The sequence below is a fragment of the Pongo abelii genome, chromosome 6 (assembly GCF_028885655.2).
Source record: "Pongo abelii isolate AG06213 chromosome 6, NHGRI_mPonAbe1-v2.0_pri, whole genome shotgun sequence".
Classification (NCBI taxonomy): Eukaryota; Metazoa; Chordata; class Mammalia; order Primates; family Hominidae; genus Pongo; species Pongo abelii.
This window is the reverse complement of record NC_071991.2, coordinates 34,029,929-34,057,139: the sequence shown is the minus strand read 5'-3', so window position 1 is coordinate 34,057,139 and position 27,211 is coordinate 34,029,929. Positions and strand designations below refer to the sequence as shown.

General features: G+C 40.3%; 1 protein-coding gene across 4 annotated transcripts in view; it reads right to left on the bottom strand.

Moving 5' to 3' along the window:
* Nucleotides 1-27,211, bottom strand: part of COBL (cordon-bleu WH2 repeat protein) — a 298,657-nt gene that overhangs the window by 67,444 nt on the left and 204,002 nt on the right. For all 4 annotated transcript variants that reach the window (XM_054559166.2, XM_054559167.2, XM_024250351.3 and 1 more), the window contains one exon: nt 767-905. In XM_054559166.2, coding sequence (XP_054415141.1) covers nt 767-905 — 139 coding nt within the window. The remainder of the gene's footprint in view (nt 1-766; nt 906-27,211) is intronic.

Here is a 27,211-nt window from a genome sequence, read left to right as displayed (position 1 = left end):
GAAGGGTGTGACTCCTAGGCTGCCATTTTCCAACCACTCCCTGGAAGAGCCATTTCTGTTCCAACATAAGTGAAATAACAAATGCTGAACGATTTAAAAAGAAAATGAACCCTTGACTCCCCTGGACCTGGAAAGCGCCATCATTCAGCTTCTCTCCACCTCGCCTGTAGCACGAGGGGTGGGCTATGATGATCTAATAGGTCTCTTTCTGCTCACAGATAGTATAATTTTATCTTCTTTCCTCTGGGCTCTCTTTTCCTCAAAGAAAATCAGGGTCTTTGCTAAATGTGTACCAGGTAATATAAGTGGAGATCAATTTCAAACAGGATGGTCCAAAAATTACTGAGCTGATGTCAACTTGTCTATACATTACCTGTGGCCTAAGATCTCTTTGAAATGCCAAATGTCCCTCAAAGCAGTTTCCACGATGTCACCCTAGGAACTTCTCCTTTTGCCATCAGAGACACACATCACACACTCACACTCACAGGCTTTCCATTTTCACCCTCTCCCGGCTCCTGCAGCCATTTCTCCCCTTCCACTGTCCCCCACCTCCTAAATGCTCACATAATGTCCACCAAATACTGCTAGTAAGATATGAAGTGAACTTGCAATTATTTCTTTCCAGCCCTTCTTTCTTTAGCATTAATATTTTTTGGGTTAATGTCATTATGGATGAAGCCACTGCAGGAGTTCACATCAGAGCTGACATTCCAGGACAGAGCAAGCATCCCCACATGCAGACGGCAGGCCGAGCCTCACTCACCCATCGTGCTCTTCCTGTTCTCCTCCTTATCCTCAGTGCGGTTGGGGATCAGGGGACTCGGTGGTGGCGGCTGTGGTGGAGGGGGAGCTGGTGCTCGCCGCTTCTTCTTCTGTAAATCAATCTGTGACCCAAGAGATACCTATGAAGTACAAAGAAGGAAAGACAGGCAGTGTCAGGCAGGGTGATTGTGCTGGGGCAGGGACCTGCACGCGGAAGGTGGTGCTCCAAGAGGGTTTTTAGATGGCCTATTCCCTTTCCAGGTCCTCCCACACAGGCAGGGGAGGCCATGAGGCGAGAGACCAGCGGATGTCCAAGGAGTGGCCTGGAGGTAGCACAGTGTTGCTCATAGATACCCCAAAGACCCCTATGAGCAAGGAGCTCATATTTTCTAGGGACTCCAGGCAAGTCTGGAGAGTTGGTAAACTTCTCTGTCACACAAGAGAATGAGACCCATAGTCCTTCATTAAATGTAAGGAGAACAATTCCTTCTGGAACAGGATGGGCTGCCGTGAATTGTGATCACACAGAGGAAGAACTGATGGGGGCAGCTCAGACCTTACCCTGCTCTGACTTAGGTTTGCTTCCCTGACTGCACGTTCACGTTCCAGAACAGCCGCAGCCAAGACTATCTAATGGTCCACAGGTGGACACATCTTGATCCAGAATCGCAATGAAGTTTCTTAGTATATGGGATACTAGATCAGTGTATGGGGGGACATTAGCCCCCACCACAGCAGAAATCCAGCTCCTGCTCACAGCTTTCAACAGTGAAAGACACACAGCTTCTAAAGGCAGCTCATGAATACTGGGCAGGTCTAATTGCTGAAAGTGAAATCTGTTTTGTCTGTAAAATTGAATTCACTGATTCCATTTCTTTGTTTCTGAAGGACTACATAATCCTACTCTCCTCTCCTCCTCATTAGGGCGAAAGTTTTTATTCATTCACTCTCATTGATTAAAATTCATTGATTAAAGAACATTGTGTACAGAGCAGTGCAGAGTGTGTGCAAAGAATGGGCCAGACATGGTGGTGGACACTTGTAGTCTCAGCTACTCAGGAGGCTGAGGCAGGAGAATCGCTTGAACCCAGGAGGTGGAGGCTGCAGTGAGCCGAGATCATGCCACTGCACTCCAGCCTGGGTGATGGAGCAAGACTGTGTCTCAGAAAAAAAAAAAAAAAAAAGAATGAACAGGACTATCATATGATGAGAGCTGTCCTGCTCTCTAGTAGCTCAGAGCCAAATCTGTACCTCCAGTCCAAGTACTTCCTGGCCTTCCAAGGGCTCATCATAGGAATGGTGCCTGCAACACCCCGCCTCTGCCACTTCAACTCTGACCTTGGTGCGCTCTGGTTTATTAACTGATGCTTGCACCATGTGTACCATGTATATGGGAGACAGAAAGGGGGAGAGAGACAATGAGAGGGGGAGAGAGAGAGAGAGAGAGTGTGTGTGTGTGTATGTGTAAAAAGTCTCCTTTTAATTTTTATCAGTAGTATACATTTATTGCAAGAAAGTTTAAAAATATATGTAAAAGGAAGAACATAATCACTTTATTAATACTCAAACTACTAACAATTGACATGTTTTTCTAGACTTTTTTCTTCTAAAAATAATTTTTTCTTTCCTTCTATTATAGTATATATAATCACCTCCTATACCTCTAAAATTCTGTAATATATTTTACATAAAACATGGACATAACAGAAAGTAAATAACCCCATAAAGCTGAGTCAAAACCAGCAATTTCTTGTCCATCACCCCCTCTCCAGCAGTAAGCACTTCACATTTTTTTTTTTTTTTGGCATTTATTCCGCTTTTCTAAATAAGAAGCTTATTGTACTGTTTCTTGATTTTTTCCATGTTAGGTATTGGCATCTACTCCAGAAGATGAGGATTTGGTTATTTGAGACAGATTTGGTTATTTGAGACACACACACACACACACACACACACACACACACACAGAGACATACACACACACACACAGACTCATACTTTTCCTCTCCATTTTCCAAAAAATTATAGCAAAAGATTTAAATTAATATTTACTATTTAGTTATACATATTTAGTTATAGTAGATATCAAAATTACGAAAAATAGTTTTCTTCAGCAGGAATTTTCTCCTGCTGAGATGTATAATGTATATCATAATTACAATTTCTAAATTACCTTTTTGTTTTCCCTGAACTTGATAACTGATTTGTTTTCTAGCTTTTTTTCTTAATTACATTTCCTGGAAATTCCCTTTCCCTCTATTCAGTTCTGATCCTTATGGATATTCCACCTGTTTTGTGTGGGCTTTTTTTGGTTGTTGTTGCTTGTTTTTTTTTTGAGACAGAGTCTCACTCTGTCACCCAGGCTGAAGTGCAGTGGCGCGATCTCGGGTTCCAGTGATTCTCCTGCCTCAGCCTCCTGAGTAGCTGGGACTACAGGCACTGCCACCACGCTGGGCTAATTTTTGTATTTTTAGTGGAGATGGGGTTTTGCCATGTTGGCCAGACTGGTCTTGAACTCCTGGGCTCCAGTGATCCACCCACCTCGGCCTCCCGAATTGCTGGGATTACAGGTGTGAGCCACTGTGCCCGGCCCCACCTGTTTTTTGTTTTTTTTTTTAAATTCACTGCATCTTAGTGGTGCCCAGTTTCCAGCAACTTTCTGACACAAGATGCGTATGAGGAAGATTTTTGAGACCTTCAAAATGTAAGAACGTTTTTATTCTACTATACTGGACAGTCAGTATAGATGCCTACAGGAACCTAGGATGAAAAGAATTGTCCCTCAAAATGCTAAGCCATTACTCCACTGTCTCCTAGTTTGGAACTGTTCAGCTGAGACACCCGGATCCAGAGTGGGGCTCAATCTTCTGCATAGTATCTGCTTTTCCTCTGCAGGCTCAGGGCATTCTTTCTTAGTCCTTCCTGCTGGGAAGTTTCACGATGGCAAGTGCTGGGTGGGGCTCTTTTCAATCACTGTCTGGGGCATTCACTGACCCCTGCAATCTGAATATCCTTAATTCTGCAGAATTTTTTAGTGTTATTCTTTTCAACTTTTTCTTTCCTGTTTCTTTCTCTCTGGGATTTCAATTAATTGAACACTGAGGATTCTAATTCAATTGTCTATTTTTTTCTTGAGTACTCTTGCCTAAATTTTTTCTGATTTCCTCCCCCTTCTTGGAAATTTTCTCCATTGTAAGACTCATGAATTTTTAAATTTGTTACTGTTTTTTTGTTGTTGTTTTGTTTTTAATTTCCAAGAGCCCCTTCTTGTTATGCATTTTAAAAATAGCATCATGGTCTTGTTTCCTGGATACCATAGCTTTTCTTTCCTCTCAGAAGCTATGCTTTATGCTTTATACCTTTTTCAAGAACACATTTTAATTTCCATTTTCTTCAGCCACATGCATTGCACTGTCCTCCAGCGTCCTTTCTGCTCTCTGTCTTGGCCTCTGCTTATCATATTTTGACTCTTCCTCAAATTCGTGACTGATTGTTTATAATATGTATGTTTCTGTATCTAGGGTCTGTTCACACAGTAATGGGATTCCCAGTGGGGATCTGGGCAGAAATGCAGTAGCTGAGAGATCCCCAGATATTCATACCTGCAGGATTGTCTGCTAGCTCGGCCATCTTCCGCACAGGGGAAGCCCAGCTCCTGCCTGAGGGAAACTAGGCATTTCCAAGTACTCTGGTGAGAAGGCCTTGAAACTCTCCTGTGGCATGTGGGTTTTCGCTTATCCCTGTGTCGGTGCAGACTCGGTTGTGCCTGATGTCCCGAAGTCAGAGTCTCTTAGTTCTGCCACTGCAGGGGGTGGCAGTGCAGACATCTGGTTGTGGTGGGCAGGCAGGGGTATGGAGATCTTACTGTTTCACATGCAGGCATTCAGCCATTCCTTCATCATCAGCTCGTTCCACGGTCACATGCAAAGAAACATGTGCCCCAAATTCCTGAGTGTCCTAGGATCTGGCGTCTTCTGCTGGGCCTCTTTCACCCAGCAGTCAAGTTTCAGCTTCTTCTGCTTTACTAGGTATTTACCACAATCTAAATACACCACAGCCTGGGCACAGTGACTCATGCCTGTAATCCCAGCACTTTGGGAGGCTGAGGCGGTGGATTACTTGAGGTGAGGAGTTTGAGACCAGCCTGGTCAACATGGCAAAACCTCATCTCTACTGAATATATAAAAATTAGCCAGGCGTGGTGGCAGACACCTATAAGCCCAGCTACTTGGGAAGCTGAGGTGGGAGGATAATTTGAACCCAGGAGATGGAGGTTGCAGTGAGCCGAGATCATGCCAATGCACTCCAGTCTGGGCAACAGAGCGAGACTCCATCTCAAAAAAACAAAAAAAAACACTGTAGTCCCCAAAGTGTCTACTGAAAACTGTCATCAGCTGCCAATGCTTCTCTCGTCTTTGTCACAGTGAAGTAACACTTTTTTTTTAGTGGAGTTTCAGAGGGAGAGACATAGATTTGTTTTGTTAGCCATATATTTTCCCGTAATTTTTCAGCTTTACTGAGGAACAAACAAGTAAACATTGTGTGTGTGTATGGTATACAATTGATGATCTGATATACATACCTATAGTGAAATAATCACAAGCTAATTAACATATCTATCAGTTCACATAATTACCGTTTTCTTTTTTTTTCCTTTGTGGTAAAAACACTTAAAATCAATTGCAGAATTTCAACTATTTTTTAATGGCTGCCTAGTACTCCACAGAATTGATGAGCCATAATTAACTAAATTAGCCCCTGTTGCCTTTAGCTAAATATTAAAATTATTTGGTTTTGGCAATAACAAATTAAACTTCTTAAAACACTCTAATTTTATCTTTTCCCCACATTTCTTTTTATCTCTTTATTGAGTTTTCAATAAATCCATTTACTAAAACTCCTCAGGTACACAACACATAAAATTCAGTGAAGAGACAAGATCCTAAAATTGCTATCTCAATTTTAAGACTCCTTGTCATGAAGAAGTGATGTTGACTAGATAGCAGAAAAGGAAGCCCCGCACCTCAGTTTCCCCACAAAGACATCAACTTAACAGCAATTTGTAATCCAGAAGCTTTTATGAGAACTCCAGAAACCAGTTAAGAAGGCACAGGACCATTGGCAAGCTTAATGCCAAGAATGGCCACGCTGAAATGGGTAAGAAAAGCCATTTCACCTCAACTGTGACAGCCCTTCCCCTAACCCAGTATCGCTCAGTGTGTGCAGGAGAAAAAGCCCAATTCATGGTTTTTCCCTTGGGAAGAAAAGAGAAGAATGGAATGTACATCTAACATTCCAGCTTTTCAGGGGGGCTGCCTGAGGGACTAGTTTATGTCTCAGCTGACTGGGAGCACTGATGGGAAACTGGCACACTTTGAATGCCTGGGAGCCACTGAGAAAAAAGGAGCTCAGAGGCTGGTTGCAACAGCAGAGATCTGCCAGTGCCACAGGCAGAGGCCAGTACAGCTCAGTGCAATCAAGAGAAAGCACCCAGCTCACTGCTTATCCCTCGGGAGGAAATGAGTAAAAAGTACAAGCAATGTTCTGGATTTGTGGGGAGTCTTGTTCAAGGGACTGATTTCTGTCTCAGTTGACCAGGAATACAGACAAAACTGAAATACTATGGATGACTGAAGGCTTTAGAAAACAAGAGAGCTCGGAAGCTGGCCGCAGTGCCAGAAAATCTGCAGTACCATAGACAGATGCAAGAGAGAGCATGAGATTACAAGCTCATAAAGAAGAAATCAGCAAACCTTCTAAATGGAAAATACACCAACAAGCCCAGGGAAGATGGATATCCAGAAAAGGGTTGAGAGGCCCCAAGAATCTCTAGCTGAGCTGACTGACGTGGTATTACACTGTAAGAAGCCAGTCCATAAAGGCTGGAAGAGGTGGCTATTTTTTCAAATGCACAAATTACATTAAAAAATAACAAGGTACATGAAGAAACAGGGAAACATGGCCCAATTAAAGGAACAAAATAAACATCTAGAGAGAAATAACAATAAATTGAAATCTATGGCCAGAAAAGACTTAAAAAAATTAAAGTTCAGTGCACTACAAGAGAATACTCAGAAAGACAGCTAAACAAAATCAGCAAAACTATGCATGAATAGAACCATATCAATAAAGAGACAGAAACTATAAAAAACACAAGTTCTGAAGGTGAAAAATAAAATAACCGAACTAAAAAGTTCACTGGAGGAGTTCAATAGCAGGCTGTATTAAGAAGAAGAAGAAATAATCAGTGAACTAAAAGACAAGTCAGTTGAAATTATTGAGTAAAGGAATAAAAAAAAATTCAAAAATTGAACACAGCCTTAAGGACTTTATGGGACAATGACAAGGGGATGAAAATATGCATTATGGGGATCAGAGAAGGAGAAGAGAGAGAAAGGGGCAGACAGCTGATCTGGAGAAATAATGTCTGACAATTCTCCAAATTGGAGGAAGGAAATAGACATACAAAATTTTAAAAGCTCAAAGGACTCCAACTAGAATAAACCCAAAGAGGACCATACCACAATTCATTAAAATCAAGCTATCAATAGTCAAAGACAAAGAAAGAAACTTGAAAACAGCAAGAGAAACTGATTCATCACATGCAAGGGAGTCTTATAATATTATCAGTAGGTTTCTCAGTAAAAACTTTGCAAACCAGAAGAGGGTGGAATGACATATTCAGAGTGCTAAAAATGGAGGAAAAAAACCCACCTGCCAATCAAGGATACTTAAAAACTTCCAACCAAGAATAGTTTATCTCAGGGGTTCCCAAACCCTGGGCCACAGACCAGTATCAATCCGTGGCTTGTTAGGAACCAAGCTGCACAGCAAGAGGTGAGTGGTAAGTGAACAAGCATTACTGCCCAAGCTCTGCCTCACATCACATGAGCGGCCACGTTAGATTCTCTTAGGAGCACAAACCCTATTGTGAACCGTGCATGCATGGGATCTAGACTGTGCATTCCTTATGGGAATCTAATGTCTGATGATCTGAGGTGGAACAGTTTTATCCTGAAACCATCCCTGCCCCACTGGTCCGTGGAAAAATTGTCTTCCACAAAACTGGTGCCTGGTGCCAAAAAGGGTGGGGACTACTGCTTCATCTGGCAAAACTATATTTCAAAAGTGAAGTCTACTCATTCAATAAATCAATACCCAGGCCAATGTCATAGAGCTTCCCTCTATGTTTTCTTCTAGTAGCTTTATAGTTGCAGGCCTTACATTTAACTTTTTAAAAACCATTTTAAGTAAATTATTGTATATGGTGTGAGATAAGTCCCCAATTTCATTCTTCCATATGTGGATATCAAACTTTTCCAACATCATTTACTGAAGAGACTGTTCTTTCCCCATTGTGCGTTCTTGATACCTTTGTCAAAAATCAATTGACCATAAACACTTGGGTTTATGGGCTTTCTGTACTGTTCCATTGGTTGATATGTCTGTTTTTTAGCCAGTACCATGCTGTAGTCAAAGCTATTGACTACAATAGCTTTACATTTCGAAATCAGGAAGTGTGATGCCTCCACCTTTGTTCTTTTTGCTTAAGATTTGGATTCTTTTCTGGTTCCACAGTAATTTAAGAATTGTTTTTTCTATTTCTCTGAAAAAAGACATTGGAATTTTGATAAAAATTGCATTAAATGTGTAGGATCACTTTGGGTAGTATGGGCATTTTAACAATATTAATTATTTTAATCCATGAACATGAAACATCTTTCCATTTTTGTGTGCCCTTTTCAACTTTTCAGCAATGCTGTATAGTTTTCAGTGTACAGATCTCTCACCTCCTTGTTTAAATTAACACATAAAAAAATTCATAAATAGGAATGCATTAAACTAAATAGCTCCTGCACAGCAAAGAAAACAATGAACAGAGTGAAGAGACAATCCATGGATTTGTTAGAAAATATTTGCAAACCACATAGCTGATAAAAGGCTAATATCCAAAATATGTAAGAAACTGAAACTCAATAGCAGAAAACTAAATAACTGAATTAAAAAGTGGGCAAACAATGTGAACAGACATTTTGCAAAAAAAAAAAAAGAGATACAAATGACCAACATACATATGAAAAAATGCTCAATATCTCTAATCATATGAGAGATGCAAAGTAAAATCTACAGTGAGGTATCACCTCACACTTGTTAGAATGGCTATGACAAAAAAAGATGAATGAACCCTTGTGTATTGTTGGTGAAAATGTAAATTAGTACAGCCATTTTGGAAAATATGTTGAAGGTTCCCCCAAAAACTAAAAATAGAACTACCGTAGGATCCAACCATCCCCACTTCTGAGTACTATCCAAAAAAATTGAAATCAGTACATCAAAAGACATCTGCACTTCTGTGTTCATTTCAACATTATTATGAATGCCACAGCAGGGCTGTATGAGCCAGCTATCCCCACAGCAGGGCACAGTGACTCACACCTGTAATCCCAGCACTTTGGGAGGTTGAGCAGGGAGATCTCTTGAAGCCAGGAGTTTGAGACCAGCCTGGGCAACACTGCAAGACCCTGTCACTACAAAAAATGTTTTAAAGTTTAGCCAGGTATGGTGGCATGTGCCTGTAATTTCAGCTGCTAAGGAGGCTGAGTCAGGAGGATTGCCTGAGCCCAGGGATTGAAGGCTGCAGGAGGCCATGATGACATCACTGCATTCCAGCGTGGGCAATGGCACCAGGCCCTGTCACCAAAAAAAAGAAAAGTATAGTCAAGATATAGAATTACCCTAAGTGGCAATCAACAGATAAATAGATAAATTGTTTTATATATATATGTATATATATAAAACGCATATATTTATATTACATATGTATGTAATAATACACAGCCTTTAAAAAGAAGAAAATTCTGTGATTTGTGACATCATGGGTGGAACTGGAGGACATTACACTAAGTAAAATAAGACAGCACAAAGAGACAAATACTGTATGTTCTCACTTATATATGGAATCTAAAACAGTTGATCTCATAGAAACATAATAGAAAGGTGGCAACCAGAAGCTGAGGAGTAGAGGGAGAGATAGGAAAAGAGGAGACATTGGTTAAGGGGTGCCGAGTTTCAGTTAAACTGGAGGAATAAGTTTCAGTGCCCTGCATGGTGAACAGAGTTAATAACAACGTGTTGTATATCCCATAATTGCTTAAAGAATATAATTTTAATAATCTCACCACAAAAAAAAGTTAGTGAGGTAATATAGATACATTAATTAGCTTGATTGAATATTTTGACAATGCATACATAGATTAAAAATCACATTGTACCCCATAAATATGAACAATTATTATTTATCAATTAAAAGTAAATAAATTTTTAAAATAAAGGAGAAATAAAGACCTAGTTAGATAAATAAAAGCTGATGAAGTTGATCATCTCTAGACCTGTATTATAAGAATTGGTAAAGGAAGTCCGTCAAGTTGAAAGGAAAGGACACTAGTTAGCAAAATGAAAGCATATGAACATATAAAGTTACTCTCTGATGGAGTAACTATATAGACAAATACATAATCCTGGAATATAATATGTTTACAATAGTGTGTGAATAATTTTTAATTCTGGTAGAGAATTTAAAAAATAAAAGCATAAAAATATAAGTATAAAACTGTGAATAAATACAAAGTATGAAAATATGTACTTTGTGACATCAAAATATGATGTGTAGAGGGTGAAATGCAAAGGAAAACAGCTTTTGTATGTTACTGAAGTTAAATTGTTATCAATTTAAAATAGATTGTTATAAGATTTTTATGTAATCCTCATGGTAAGCACAAAGAAAATACCTACAAAAGATGCACAGGAGAAATGAAAAGGAATCAAAATATGTGTATTAGTCTGTTCTCATGCTGCTAATTAATAAAGGCATACCAAAGAACGGGCAATTTATAAAGGAAGGAGGTTTAATTAACTCACAGTTCCACATGGGTGGGGAGGCCTCATAATCACGGTGGAAGGTGAATGAGGAGCAAAATCATGTCTCACATGGTGGCAGGCAAAGACAGCATGTGCAGGGGAACTCCCCTTTATAAAACCATCAGATCTCATGGGACTTATTCACTGTCATGAGAATAGCAAGGGAAAGATCCACCACCATGATTCAATGACCTCCCATTGGGTCCCTCTCACGACACGTGGGAATTATGGGAGCTAAAATTGAAGATGAGATTTGAGTGGGGGACACAGCCAAACCATATTACTATGTAACTACAAACGTCAACAAAATACAAAGGAGAGTGCCAACAGAATAAAAGAGCAACAAAACTACAAGATATACGGAAACCAATTAACAAAATAGTAACAAGTCCTTCTCTATTAGTAAATACTTAAATGTAAATGGATTAAACTCTCCAATCAAAATATATAATCAAAATATTTAATCCATTCATGGCTGAATGGATTAAAAAACAAGATCCAACTATACACTGTCTACAAAAGATTCACTTTGGATATAAGGACATAAATAGGCTAGAAGTAAAAGGAGGGAAAAAGATATTCAATGCAAATAGTAACTAAAAGAATGAATATGGCCATAATTACATCAGATAAGATAGACTTCAAGTCAAAAACTGTCATAAAACAAAGAAGGACCTTATATAATGATAAACGCTCTACTCACCAGGAAGGTATAAAAACTATAAATATATGCGCATCTACCAGCAGTGTATTCAAATATATAAAGCAAACATTGACATAATTGAAAGTAGAAATAGACAGAAATACAATTAAAGTAGGATATTTCAATGCTCCACTTTCAATAATGAATAGATTAACCAGAGAGAAGATCCATAAGTAATAGAGGACTTGAACAACAATATAGACCAATGGGATCTAACAGATACCTATCTCTGTCTCTTTCTCTGTCTCTATGTTACATAGAACATTCTCTAAGATAGATCACATTTAAAGCCACAAAAGAAGTCTTAACAAGATTAAAAAGATTAAAATCATATCAAATATCTTTTCTGACTACAAATAATGGAATGAAGCTAGAAATCAATAGTAAAAGGAAAAGTGAAAAAGTCACAAATATGTGGAAACTGAATAACACAATCTTGAACAACCAATGGTTCAAAGAAGAAATCACAAGGGTAGTCAGAAAATATATTGAGACAAATGAAAATAAAACCATAATACACCAAAACTCATGGGATTCAGGCAAAGCAATTCTAAGAGGAAAGCTTGTAATAATAAACACCTATATGAAAAACAACGAAAGAGCTCATCAGCAATATGACTTTGTACCTCAGGAAACTGAAAGAACAAATTAAACCAACATTTATTAGAAAGATTAAAGCAGAAATAAATGAAATAGAAAATAGAAAAAGAAAAAAATAACAGAACTTTGGTTAAAACATTAACAGAATTTCAGTTTTTTTAAAAGATCAACAAAATTGACTACCCTTAGCTACAGTAAGTAAAAAATGAGAGAAGACTCATATTTTAAAAATTAGGAAAAGAAGAGACATTACAAGTGATGCCACAGAAACAAAAAAGATCATAGGAGGCTATTGTGAATAATTACACACCAACCAACTGGATAACCTAGAAGAAATGGATAGATTTCTACAAACATCCTACTAAGACTGAGTTATAAAGAAATAAAAATTCTGGACATAACCTATAAGTAGTAAGGAAATTGAATCAGTAACCAAAAACCTTCCAACAAAGAAAAGCCCACAACCAGATGGCTTCAATGGAGTATTCTACCAAATACTTAAAGAACAAATACAAATTCTTTTCAAAATCTTTCCAAATATTGATGAGGAGGAAGACTTCCAGACTCATTTTATGATGCCAGCAGGACACTGACACCAAAAATAAGACAAAGATAGTACAAGAAAATTACAGACCAGTATCCCTGATGAAACACTGGTATAAAAATTCTCAACCAAGTACTAGCAAACAGAATTCAACATCACAATAAAAGGATTATACACTACAACCACACAGGATTTATTCCTGGAAGGTAAGAATGCTTCAATATAAAAACATCAATCAATGTAATATGCCACAGTGAAAGACAAAAACCATACAAAACTCAACACCCTTTTATGATTTAAAAAAACACTCAACAACTAGGAATCAAAGGAAATTACCTAAACTTAACAAAGTCCACACATAAAAATCCCACAGCTGACATCATACTCAATTGTGAAAAACTGAAAGCTTTCTGTTTAAGACGAGGAAGAAGGAACGGATACCTTCTCTTCCCATTTCTATTGAAAATAGTGCTGGGAGTCCTAGCCATAACAATTAGGCAAGAAAAAGAAATATAAGGCACCTAAATTGAAAAATGAAGAAGTGAAATTATTCCTTTTGCATATGCATGATTTTATATGTAGAAAATCCTAAAGATTTGAGAAAAATGCTGTTAGAACTAATACATACATTCAGCAAAGTTGCAGGATACAAAATCAATTCCAAAAAATCAGTTTTGTTTTTATACACTAACAATAAACAATCTAAAAAGGAAATTAAGAAAATAATCTAATTTGCAGTTGCATTAAAAATAATAAAATACTTAGAAATAAGCTTAATCAGGCCGGGTGCAGTGGCTCACACCTGTAATCCCAGCACTTTGGGAGGCCGAGGCCGGTGGATCACAAGGTCAGGAGATCGAGACCATCCTGGCTAACACAGTGAAGCCCTGTCTCTACTAAAAATATAAAAAAATTATCTGGGCGTGGTGGCGGGCACCTGTAGTCCCAGCTACTCAGGAGGCTGAGGCAGGAGAATGGCGTGAACCCGGGAGGCGGAGATTGCAGTGAGCTGAGATTGCACCACTGCACTCCAGCCTGGGCAACAGAGCGAGAGTCCATCTCAAAAAAAAAAAAAAAAGCAATAAGCTTAATCAAAGAGATAAAAAAGACTTGCACACTGAAAACTACAAAACATTTCTGAAATTAGAGAAGACACAATAAATATTTTCATGAAAGATTTAATAATGTTAAAATGTCCATGCTACCCAAAACAATCTACAGATTCAAAGCAATCACTATCAAAATCCCAACAGCAGTTTCTTTTTTTTTTTGGAGAAATAGGAAAAACAAATCCTAAAGGTCATGATGGAATCTCAAAGTACTCCAAATAACCAAAGCAATCTTGAGGGGAAGAAAAAAATAAAACATAGCTGAAGCCTCACACTTTCTGGTTTCAAAACATATTACAAAGCTACTATAATGAAAACAGTATGGTACTGACATAGAGAATGATGTGTAAATCCATGAAACAGAATAATGAGCTCAAAAATAAACTTTCATGTATATAATCAAATGATCTTTGATAAAGGTGTTAACACAATGTGGAAGATAGTTTCTTCAACAAATGGTGTTTGGAAAATGCAAAATATTCAAATACAAATGAATGAAATTGGGCCCTTACCATTAACCATATAAAAAAATTAAAATGGATTAAACATCCAAATGTAGGACCTGAAATTATAAAGTTCCTAGAAGAAAACATACAGGGAAATCTTTATGACATTCTATTTGGCAATGGTTTCTTAGATATGGCACCAAAAGTACAGACAACAAAAGCAAAAATAGACAAATGAGACTATATCATACTTAAAAGCTATTGTGCAACAAAGGAAACAATCAACAGAGTGAAGAGGGAACCTATAGAATGAAAGAAAATATCTATAAACCGTATGTCTGAAAAGGGGCTAATATATAGAATATATAAAGAACATCAACTCAACAATGACAACAAGCAAACAATCTGATTTACAAACAGGCAAAGAATTTGAAGAGACGTTTCTCCAAGGAAGATATACAAATGGCCACAAAGCATATGAAAAGATGCTCAACATCACTAATCATCTGGGAAATGCAAATCAAAATCACAATAAGATATCACCTCACTTCCATTAGGATGGCCACTATCAAAAAAAAAAAAAAAAAGAGAAAACAAGTTTTGGTGAGGATGCAGAGAAATTAGAATTCTTATGCATTGTTAGTAGGAATGTGGAATGATACAAGTACTATGGAATAAGTATAAAGTTCCTCAAAAAATTAAAAATAGAATTACCACATAATCTAGCAATCCCACTTCTGGATATACAACCAAAAGAACAGCAAACAGAATTTCAAAGAGATATGTTCTTGTTCACTGCAGCACAGTTCACAATAACCAAGAGGTGGAAGCAACATAAATATCTATTGATGGATGAATGCATAAAGAAAATGTGGTCTATACACAGAGTGGAACATTATCAAGGAAATTCTGACACATGCTGTAACTTAGAGAAACTTTGAAAAGGTTATGCTAAGTGAAATAAGCCAGTCACAAAAAGACAACGCATAATTCCATTTACATCAGCTATATAAAGTAGTTAAACTTTAGAAAGTAGAATGGTGGTTGCCAGGAGCTTGAGGGAGGGGGAAAAGATGAATTATTTTTCAATGGGTATAAAATTTCAGTTATGCAATATGAAAAAGTTCTAGCGATCTAGAGGTGCCTACATTAAACGTTACACTTAAAAATGATTAAGATTATACATTTCATGCTATGTGGGTTTTTTAACCACAAGTTTTTAACCACCATTATTATTAACAATAAAGAGTCCTTGTCATCTGGTTAGCTCACATTCAGTTTGTGATAATATCACCGGAATTCTTTCAAATAAATGGATGTGAAACCTTTCCAGTTTTTCTGTTAATACCTACTTATCACTTTAGCCCATTGTTCTAACTTGTAAGACTTTTCTAGGCCTAGAGGCTAGTGTGATGTGGTGTTCTAGTCTTTTAGAAGCCCTGGCTCGACCTTATACCTGAGTATTCAAGTGTTCTTAGGAAGAGATGAGATGCCTGGCCTTGCCACCACCTCCACTGTGATAATCCTGCCTATTATTTCCATCCTATTTGTTGATAACACTGAAAGCCATAACACCTTGGCTTTGGTTACTAGACTTCTTCCTTCAGAGTTGACATCAATCTATTAACTAATGGTGATTGTTCAAATGTTATAGGTTTGCCCACGTATTATTTTCTAGTCTCTATTTCTCATTCTCTCCTTAAAATATTGAGAGACTTTGTTAAATGCCACGATTTCACTTACTCCTTCAATTAACCAACAAGGAGCTGCTGACTCCTTACTCTGTGATAGGAACTGTAGTGGATTCAAAGTTGTAAAACATTCCTGACCTCAAGCTGTTCAAAGTCTAATGGAGGCGAGATAATTCTATAGCATTCACACAATCTACCAGGTTGGAAACACTATCAAAAACTACCATTTGTATCCTACTTGGGGACTTGCTTTGTTCTATGAATCCACATTGGTTAGCTGAAGCCCTCTAAGCTCTCACTGATGGCTGTAATAATAACGACATATTCCACAATTCTCTTAAGGGTCCACATTAAGCTGAAGGTAACTAATTAGAAAAGGAGGGCATAGAAGCAGCTCTTTTGGCTGAGTGCAGTGGCTCACGCCGGTAATCCCAGCACTTTGAGAGGCTGAGGCAGGCAGATCACCTGAGGTCAGGAGTTTGAGACCAGCCTGACCAACATGGTGAAACCCCATCTCTACTAAAAATACAAAAAAAATTATCAGGGCATGGTGGCCCACACCTGTAGTCCCAGCTACTCAAGAGGCTGAGGCACAAGAATCACTTGAACCCAGGCAGCAGAGGTTGCAGTGAGCTGAGATCCTGCCACTGAACTCCAACCTGGGTGACACAGCAAGACTCCATCTTCAATAAGGAAAAAAAAAAAAAAAAAAAAAGCAGCCGCAGCTCTTTTTCAAATTGTTTACCCAACTTGAAAAAGCAATTTCACCTGTTGAAAGACGGTTCTGGCTCACTCATTGTTACACGATTTGGAGAAGCATTAAACTCCTTGAGGCTTTGCCAAAATTGCCTAGCTTTGCCTCTGGAAGTTCTTCTCCCAAAGTTAATAACATCTATTCAACAAACAATTATTGAATACCATGTATTTCCCAGTCATGGTGCTACTCCTGGTAAATTAAGATAACATGCTTGAAAAATGTCTGGCAAAGTCAGAGACCCTTCAATAAAGACAAGGTCTAATGGGAGTTTGTGTTAGTTTAAGGTGCTTAAACAAAAGGATTCTGGTAGATGTATTTAGAGACTTCAAGCAAATATTAACATTGTCAGCCATAAATATTTATTAAACATTTACTTAGGGTGTTAATTGTATCTCATATGACTCAAATCCCCCCAAAGGGAGGTAATTTTACTCTATCTATTTTATAAAGGAAGAAACTGAAGATTACGAAAGATAACTTGTCCGAGATCATACAAGTAATAAGTGAGCAGAGTGAGGATTTAGCTTTGGTTTGACTCTAAGCCCATCCTCTTTAACCACTGTCCTTACCTTGCCTTCCCAGCCTCAGGCTGATAGGTCAGGAAGAAATAACTGCTGCAGTTTTGAATGGAAATGTTTATTTTTATGATACCATAGTGACTAAAGCCCATGGATTTCTCACCTAGTAAAGCACCCACCTACTGGGCATATTAGAAACCAGTTTGCGCTTCAAAGTGTTGCTTTAGAAAATACTTTAAAAGTCTATCTTTAGCACATTCTACGAGGAACACTTAATATCTAGTCCTGCCTCATTTCCAGAGCATGCAGCTGGCCCTTTTCCTTCCCGCAACCAGGAAATCTAGTGCCTTCTTGTTATGGACTGAATGTGTGTGTTCCCCCAAAATTCAGGTGTGGAAATCCTAACCTCCAAGGTGATATTAGAAGGTGGAGCCTTTGGGAAGTGGTCAGTCGGTGAAGCCTTCATGAATGGCATTAGAGCCCTTATAAGGGACCACAAAAAGCTCTCCAGCTCTCTTTCTGCCATATGAGAAACACAGCAAAAAGACAGTTGTCAGAAAACCAGGAAGAGATCACTCATCAGTCACCCAGTCTTCTGGCGCCGTAATCTTGGACTTTCTAGCCTCCAAAACTATGAGAAATAATGGTTGTTTAACCCATCCAGTCTATATTTTCTATAGGAGTGTGAGCTAAGACACCTCTTTCGCTCGGTCAGGACTGATTTTTAAATGCCTCCCGTCTGGCATATGGTAGGAAGGAAACTTTCCCCAATAGCAGAAACAGTGATGGATTTCTAGGTCATTTTTGGAAGCATTTGCTCCACTTTGGTTTCTTTGGTCTCATAATCTCATTGTGCCAATTATGTACATCATCCTCGAGGTCAGAAGTGTTTAAGGGGGCGGGAAGTTCTAACTTAAAGAGGACAGATAACAACTCTCACCACCAGACACGGCCTCACGCTCCCACTCCCGACCTTGGTTTTACACCTCACTCTGGGAGTGGCACTTCACAGGAACTTCGTAAAAGGTGATTAAATGCTGGTGTGTTTATCTTCCATGTCCCTTTATGCCTTTCATCTGTACACATACATTAGGTTCACGTTATTCTTAGGGGAAGTGAAGACACTCTTTAAGGTCTCACTTGTTTAGCTAAAGAAGACAGACATCCACAGAGCCTCGGTCTGTATAATAAGAAAATGAGCAGGATTCAGCACCTTGCATCCATTTACATATTCATTTGTTCACCTGTTTGCTGATTTGTTCATTCATTCACACATGGGTCTCCTCAGTGCCAAGGCCCATGGGCAAATAATACACACAAGCGAAGGAAAACCAGGTGGATTTCTTCTAATATAGTCAAATCACAGAACCAAAGAGTGGAAAGGTGGTTGCCAGGCGATGAGAGGAGAGGGAAATGGGAGTTGCTGTTGAAGGGGTACAAAGTTCCATTGATGCAGGATGAATAAGCTCTAGAGATCTGCTGCACAGGCTGTGCTCAGAGTGACAACACTCTTGTGCATTTCACACTTTGTTCAGAGGGAAGATCTCATGTTCAGTATTCCTACCACAAAAAAATAACATTCTTAAAAACTGTGACTCATGTTGTAAACAGGCTTTCAGAAAGGCTATTAAAGTCATCAGCAGCCCCTATCCCCCATTCAACAACAGAGAGTATCAATGACCATGCTTGTTTTTTAATCAAAGTGTTCCGAATACTTTAAAAATCTACATTTTTTCACATATTAGGATTACCAATGTTTAATGGCTACTATTTATTTATGTGTTTGTGTGTGAGAAAGAGAGAGAGAATTGGTTGTTCACATCAATTTTTTTTTCCTACTGTGATGTCCATGTGCTGTTAGCAATATCCTCTAAATAGCATATATATAGTAAATATTTTCTCTAGTTTGTCATGGCCTTGAATTTTCTAAATTTTACTTTTTCAGAAGGTAAAAGTTTATCTGATTCAATCTGTCAGGGTTCTCTCTGCCCTTTTTTGGTTTCTCACCATGTGGCATACTAAGAAAGGGACTCGATTCAGTTTTTAAAATTCATACTATTTTAAAGTGGCTTTATGGTTTAGTTTTTTTACCATTTTACTTTAAATAAACCTGGATTTAACTTTGCTATGTGCTCTACATTTCCTCCAAATGATTAGCTTACAATGAAGATGTTTATTTTATAAACCTGTAGATACCTGTACAACAATAAAATACATTACAATAATATTACAACTTTTGACATTTCCTTCACCAACTGAAGTATAAAGTGGCATCTCATCCATGGAGAATCTGGCTTGCTGGAAATCTTACCTATTCAGAACACAGACTCAAACCATGCAGAGCTGGAATATCTAACTCAAGTCAGAGGGGTGCCCTTCCCGACATGCCTGCCCGCGCCTGGCCTCGGCCCTAGCCTCAACCCAGGCCTTGGCGGCCACTTTGCAGCGCCTGCCTAACTTTGCCACCAAAGTTATCTGATTCCCTTTCCACTAATCAATAAGCCCAAAGTTTCCTGAAAGAGTCAGGGTCAAGTGTGAGAATTCAGAAAAGTTTGTGATTCATTCTAGAAAGATTTCCCTCTAAAGTGCTTAATTAATTTCTTAAAAAAGAGATTTGTACGTAACAGGATAAATCCTCAATACCTAATGTAGTTATTTCTTTATCATATTCTCATTTTCCAGAGACACCAGGAAGCTAACATTTTAGTATAATGAGGCTACTCTGAATTAAATTTTTAAACCTACATTTTAACCTATTAATCTTTTATATGATGATTATATGTAACTTCCTCTAAATATACTTGTATTTTTAAGATGATGACCAAAAAGATCATGAGCCAGAACAGCCTAGAAAAGCAGAGCAAGAGATGAGAGCACAGCGTGGTGGCCCCACTCACACCCTGGAACCAGACTGCAGGGCTTAGAGTTTGGTGTCCACCATTAGCTGTGTGATAGTGGATAAGTTGCTTAACCTCTCTGTGCCTCAATTTCTCCATTTGTAAAACATGGGCAAAAATACTACCTGCTTCTCTTGTTTACTGTTAGGATTAAGTGAGTAATAACATGAAAAGTACAAAAACCAGTGCCCTCACTGGTGGGCAGGTTATTCTGAGGTTTTCTTCTCACCATCATCCTAATCACTCCCCTAACCAACAGTTGGCAGCCTAAGGGGAGCCTGAAGACCCTGACATCACCCCCAGAACCAGATCTGAACTACCTAGATCTTGGTCTCACTCCTGTAGGGCACACCAGGGTCCTGAGAGAATTCGGTCATCCTCTGTCACCTGGTTAGGTTTCTTGAGGCTAAATGCGTTGACATGTAAGAAAACATTTTAAATGGTCCATTTTCAAGGCATGATAAATCTAAGTACAGGCAGCCAGCCTGAGAATGTAACAAACTGCACAGTTCATGCATCTAGAAAGTCACGATAAGCGAACACAATGTAGAGCAGGGGTCAGCCCATAAAAGGGAAGAAAATTTTGTTATTGGGAAATCGAAACTTAAGCAGGGAAGGGGACGGGGTATAACCTTAAAGGAAGATAATGAAACTTAGGTGACATCAGGGAAGATTGTAACCCCATATTACTCGACCACTGAGAAACTGGGGAGAGACTTCCGTGCTAGGAGATAAATTACCTGCTATACCTGCCCCAGGTGTGCCTGCCTACCAGATGCCCGATCTTGCAAGACCGCCATTAAAAGTCTCGCTTCTGCTGTTTTTCGTGTTTCCGAGCCCATTCCTTGGGTTTGGACGGGTGAATGCATGTTTCTCACAGTCAGTACCACCCTACAGAAAGACAAGGACACACAGGCTCTGCAGCAGCCTGCCTGCCCTGCTACCTACCACCTGCTGCGCGAACTTGCTCAAATACCAAACCTCTCTGTGCTTTGGTTCCCTCATTTTAAATGGGATAACGATAGCATGCCTACTGCAGGGTTGGTGTAAGAATTAAATGAGTTGGCTGGGTGCGGTGGCTCACATCTGTAACCCCAGCACTTTGGGAGGCTGAGGCAAGCAAATCACTTGAGTCCAGGAGTTTGAGACCAGCCTGGGCAACACAGCAAAACCCCATCTCTACTAAAAATACAAACAAATTAGCTGGGTGTGGTGACGTGCACCTGTGGTCCCAGCTACACAGGAGGCTGAGGTGGGAGGATTGATTGAGCCCAGGAGTTCGAGGCTGCAGCGAGCTGTGATCATTCTACTGCACTGCACTCCAGCCTAGGCAACAGAACAAGACCCCATCTCAGATCCACCCTCTGTCCTCCTGGGTTCCCTCCTAGGCTGAGAGAGGCCTGGGGAAACAAGGCTCAAGTACTAATACAAAAGAACAACTTTAATTCCGCGGAATTTCAGGAGGAGTTGAAGGAAATGGTGACATCCTGATCTTACAGGAATAATTTTGGAGCACCTGGCACCTTGCAAGGTTTACCAAATCACACCAGAAAGAATACATCCACCCCACTGCCTGAGGTCAGGAGTTCGAGACCAGTCTGGCCAACATGGTGAAACCCTGTCTCTACTAAAAAAAAAAAAAAAAAAAAAGCTGGGGGTGGTGGCATGCACCTGTAATCCCAGCTACTCAGGAGGCTGAGGCAGAGGAATTGCTTGAACCAGGGTGGTGGAGGTTGCAGTGAGCCGAGATCATGCCATTGCACTCCAGCCTGGGTGACAGAGCGAGACTGTCTCAAAAAAAAAAAAAACAAAAAAAACAACAAAAAAAAACATCCACCCCAGTCATCTGTGAAATATGAAACCTGGGGATTCTGAACCTTAGGATGTTCCTGTATAGTCTTAATCTCAAAAGTGAATCTTCCTGTCGAGAACAAGCTATGCTTTTATTTGGTCACTGTAATAAAGCAGTGCCGACCCCTGTGTGTAAGGGGCATGTTTGCTGGAAGCAGTATCCCGGCTGGTGTCATCCTGGCAGATGGAGGAGGAAAATTCTAATTTAAGTGACATGTCGCCATTTCAATCCCAAATCCGAAACAAGAAAAAAGAGTTATCCCAGGGACTGCACAAACCACACATCATAGGCCTGTACCCAAGGTATAGAAGTTTTTACTAGTCATTTGCTGTTAGATAAATATAAAATCACTATATTTTCTGCCATCGATTCTGCTTTATTCTTGAGGCTCCTAAGCAAGGTTGAAAAGACTCCCATCAAATGCTGATGCCTTAGGTCAACCAAATGATTCCCTGCAGTTGTTGATGTTCCACTTGGTAAAATTAAAGGCCTCTTCATAGGTGGGCACAGGCATGCTGGCAGGGAAAACAGTTTCTATCATCATCATTCTTGTTAATTACAGAAAGAAAAATACTGGGCATGCTTCATGGAAAGTTATGAGGAGAAACAAAAGTTGCTGTTTAAGTCCTTTTTTTTCTACCTGACTGAGAACAAAATGCCCTGAAACAGAATACTAATGTGCTCCTAGTTTATTTTCATTATAAATTGACAGCTTATAATCATATAAATTTATGAGATACAAAGTGATGTTATGATCTGTAAATACAATGTAGAATAATTAAATCAAGCAAGCTTACATATCCCTCACCTCAAATACTTAACGCTTTTTTTGCGATCCTACTTTTTCTTTTTTTTTTTTTGAGACAGAATCTCACTATGTCACCCAGGCTGGAGTGCAGTGGTGTGATCTTGGCTCACTGCAACCTCCACCTCCCAGGTTCAAGCAATTCTCCTGCCTCAGCCCCCGGAATAGCTGGGACTACAGGCGCACACCACCATGCCCAGCTAATATTTGTATTTTTAGTAGAGATGGGGTTTCACCATATTGGTCAGGCTGGTATGGAACTCCTGACCTCGTGATTTGCCCACCTCCCAAAGCGCTGGGATTACAGGTGTGAGCCACCGCACTCAGCCCTAGTATTTTTAAATAGAGGTTTTAACATGGAGATCTCTTCATATTTTCCAATATGTATATCCCAGTTCAGTAAATATTGCACAACTACATGGTTTCATATTCCCACTTCAGTAAATATCAATATTTGTTAAGGATTAATTTTTCTGCTAAAATTGTTTTAGCTAGAAATATGTGCAGAGGTTTATAATCTTTTTACTTTTTTAAAATAATGCGGGAAGATACTGCTTCTTTTAAAATTGTATACTGGTGCATGCATACAAGTTGCCAATCACCAGTACCAACACACCATGGGCAAAGCTCTCACCTCTCCATACCCAGGCTGCACTCAGGACCTAGAGGGAGCAGAGCTCAAAGAAGCCCTTAGAGGCACAGGACAGGATCCACCTCACAGTCCCCTGGGGAATACAAGATGCCAAAGCAGCAGGGAATCTCCTTAATAAACAGGAAGGATGATATGTAAATCAAGCCAAGAGATTTAATAGCATCTGCCACTTGCAGCAAAATATCCCCCAGTCCAAGAGAATGGGTGTCCTGCTAGCAGCCACCACTTCCCACTGATTCTTCCTCCTCCTGCAGTGTCATCCTTCCTGTAGCCCACCCTCTCCCTCAGCAGAAACCCAGAGTATGTCTTCAGAGGAAAAGAGAATATTCCACTGCCTGCATGTTTCCATCCTGCCTGGTGCCTCTAAGTCAGATCCAGGGCTCACCCAGAGCCCACGCTTCCAGCCTCCGGCACTCCTAACTCTGTTCCTCTTCCCTGCCACTGTGGGCCAAGCTCACCAAGGATCCTCGGGCCAACATTCTGATTCCCCACCCTCTCCTGACAGCAGCCACTCTCCTGGTGGCATGAGCGGAGGCTGGCTCTGCCTGTTTTGGGGCTTCGTATCATGATATCTGGCTTCTTTTGCTCTGAGGCTCATCTGCTGCTGTGTGTGGCTCGCTACTGTGCAGTGGCACTCGGTGTGAATACACCACGCTTTATGTGCTTGACTGTGGAAAGGGATTCGGTTAGGGTGAGCCTGGGGATGCTGTCAACAGTGCTGCTGTGAATACTCATGTGCATGGCTTGGTGCACTTGTTGGAGGTGCACACAGTTGGAGGTGCTTGGGTTATGGTGTGTGTCCAGCTGTTGAAGTCGCTGGCAAACAGTTTTGCAGTGATTGTTTAGAAATCCTTATTCTCATTCCTTCTGTTTGCTTTTCCCACCTGCAAATTCCAAACATGTATTCCCATCCTGTGGCCTCCTGGGTTACTCCACCTTCGTTCCCTTCCCTATTAGCAGATGATCTTACCCCATAACTCAGAAAAAGTGGAGGTCCCAGGCAGGAGCCAGCTGTTAGACACTGGGCCCCATTCTCCAAAGGAAAGCTGCTTCCCCCAAACTCAGCCCTCCCTGGAGCGCTGAAGCCAGCCTTGGGTCACCCTGACCTCTTGTATAGATCTCCAGTACCTCCTTATCAAAGACACCTGCCTACCTCTCCCATCACGGAGCCGTCACACAAAGATACACACACTGACACATAGACACACACACACACACACACACACACACCCTGCCCCATCAAGTTCACTGAAAGAACTGGTTCCACTTCAACTTCCTTTTCCTTAGTCTCGGTCACCCCACCTTCCTTGCCACTGGCCTCCTGCCTAGTGTGGCACCTGTGTGAATGGCCCAGTGTTCTGATGGTCACATCCAAAGGTCCCGTGAGTTCCCACCAGGCAGCCTCTTCCCTCCTTGCGCTATGCGAGTTTCTGCACACTCTCGGGCTGCTCCTCATCCTGGGCATGGTGCTCCTCCCCAGGGCTGCCTCTTCTCTTCATCTCTGGTTTTCATCCATTCCTATTTCCCCAACTACCACCTACTGGTGGTCATTTTCAAACCATCTGTGTGACTGCACCACCCTGTGAGCTCCAGACAGCTGCCAGTGCGGTTCCTGTAGACATTTCAGCTCCAACTGGTTCTGCGTTGTCATCTGCATCTGCGGACCCTTTTGGATAATCTTTAAAGGTTGAATTCTTTGCCACTTCCATCTCGCTCACCACCTTCACTTCTTCATTGCTTCACTGAAGCACCTCAGTTCTTGCTGTGACAGTCCTTGCCCCCCACCCCTGGCTACCCCTGCTTTTATTCAGGCCCTTTGCATTTTCTGCCTGAGTTATCTTAAATGCTTCTTCCCTTTCTGTCATTCTGTCCCTCAGAGTCAGTTACCACTGTGCTATCAGGCTCGATCACTCATTTATGTGTCAAAAATTTTACAAAAAAAACTGACTACATGCCAGGCACTGTTCTCCACAAAGGAAGGGGGGCCTCAAAAAAGACAGCAAACTCCTTCCCTGCACTCACAGAATGTATGTCTCAGTGAGGGGAAGACAGAAAGAAACCACTGCATCATGTTAGTAGTGCCACCTTCCACAGAAACGAAAGGTAGCCACATGTTTCCGTGGCTGAGGACGGAGCGCTGAGGCAGTGAAAGAAACAGGCCACCTGTGCAAAGGTACGAGGAAGAATGACACAGGCGAGAGCAGGGGGATGGAAACTGCTTGGCCTCTTCTTTTTTCTTTAAAAAAATTGATACATAATAATTGTACATATTTATGGGGTACATGTGGTATTTTGATACAAGCTTACAATGTGTAATAATCAAACCAGGGTAATTGGGATATCTTTAACCTCAAACATTTAGCATTTCTTTGTATTGTAAACATTTAAAATCTTTTCTATTTCCAACTATACGATAGTTATTGTTAACAATAGTCATCCTACTATGCTACCAAACACTAGAACTTATTCCTTCGACCTAATTGAACTTTTATATCCATTAAGCATTCCCTCTTCCTCCCTCTCCCCTCCACCCTGCGCAGCCTCTGGTAACCACCAATCTACTCTCTACCTCCACAAGATCCACTTTTTTAGCTCCCACATAAGAGTGAGAACCTGCATTATTTCTCCTTCTGTGCCTGGTTTATTTCACTTAACATAATGGCCTCCAGTTCCATCCATGTCGCTGTAAATGACAGGATTTCATTTTTTCCTTTATAGCTGAATAGTACTCTGTTGTGTATATATACCACATTTTCTCTATCCATTCATCCGCTGATGGACACCTAGGTTGATTCCATATCTTTATTTTATTTTTCAATAAGTTATCGGGGTACAGGTGGTATTTGGTTACATAAGTTCTTCAGTTGTGATCTGTGAGGTTTTGGTACACCCATCACCCAAGCGGTATATACTGCACGATATTTGTTGTCTTTTATCCCTTAACCCCCTCCCACTCTTGCCCACAAGTCCCCAAAGTCCACTGTATCATTCTTATGCCTTTGTGTCCTCATAGCTTAGCTCCCACATATCAGTGAGAACATACGATGTTTGGTTTTCCATTCCTGAGTTACTTCACTTACAATCATAGTCTCCAATCTCATCCAGGTCACTGCAAAGGCTGTTAATTTATTCCTTTTTATGACTGCATAGTATTCCATCATATGTATATAGCACAGTTTCTTTATCCACTCATTGATTGATGGGCATTTGGGTTGGTTCCACGATTTTGCAATTGTGAATTGTGCTGCTATAAACATGCATGTGCAAGTATCTTTTTCGAATAATGACTTCTTTTCCTCTGGGTAGATCCCCAGTAGTGGGACTGCTGGATCAAATGGTAGTTCTACTTTTAGTTCTTTAAGGTGATACCATATCTTGACTATTGTGAATAATGCTGCAATAAACATGGGGGTGCAGACATCTCTTCAACATACTAATTTCATTTCCTTTGGATAAATACCTAGCGGTGGGATTGCTGCATCATTTAGGTTTTTGCGGGACCCCCATACTATTTTCCATAATGGCTATACTAACTTACATTCCCACCAAGAGTGCATAAGCATCCCCTTTCTCCACATCCTTGCCAGCATTTGCTTTTTGTCTCTTTGATAACAAGCCCTTCTAACTTGGCCTTTTACATATCACAAGAGGAACAGATGGGGAGGCCAGTATGGCATTATTGGCATTGGAAAGAAGCTTGGTTTGTATTCACTGTCACTAGCTGCATAATTGTAAGCAGGATCCTACTCAAATGGTGTGTGCAGTGTGGCATCCTGCTCTTCCAGTGGCCCTGATTCTCCGTGCCAGCCCCACCTCAGCCTCAGCACGGAGTGTCCTCTCTCGCTGAACTGTCCTGTCCTCATGACCCATCCATCCTTCAAGGCCCATTTCAATACTACATCTCACAGAAAAGAAACAGCTGCCTCTCCCCCGTGCCTGGGCGCCTGCATGCTC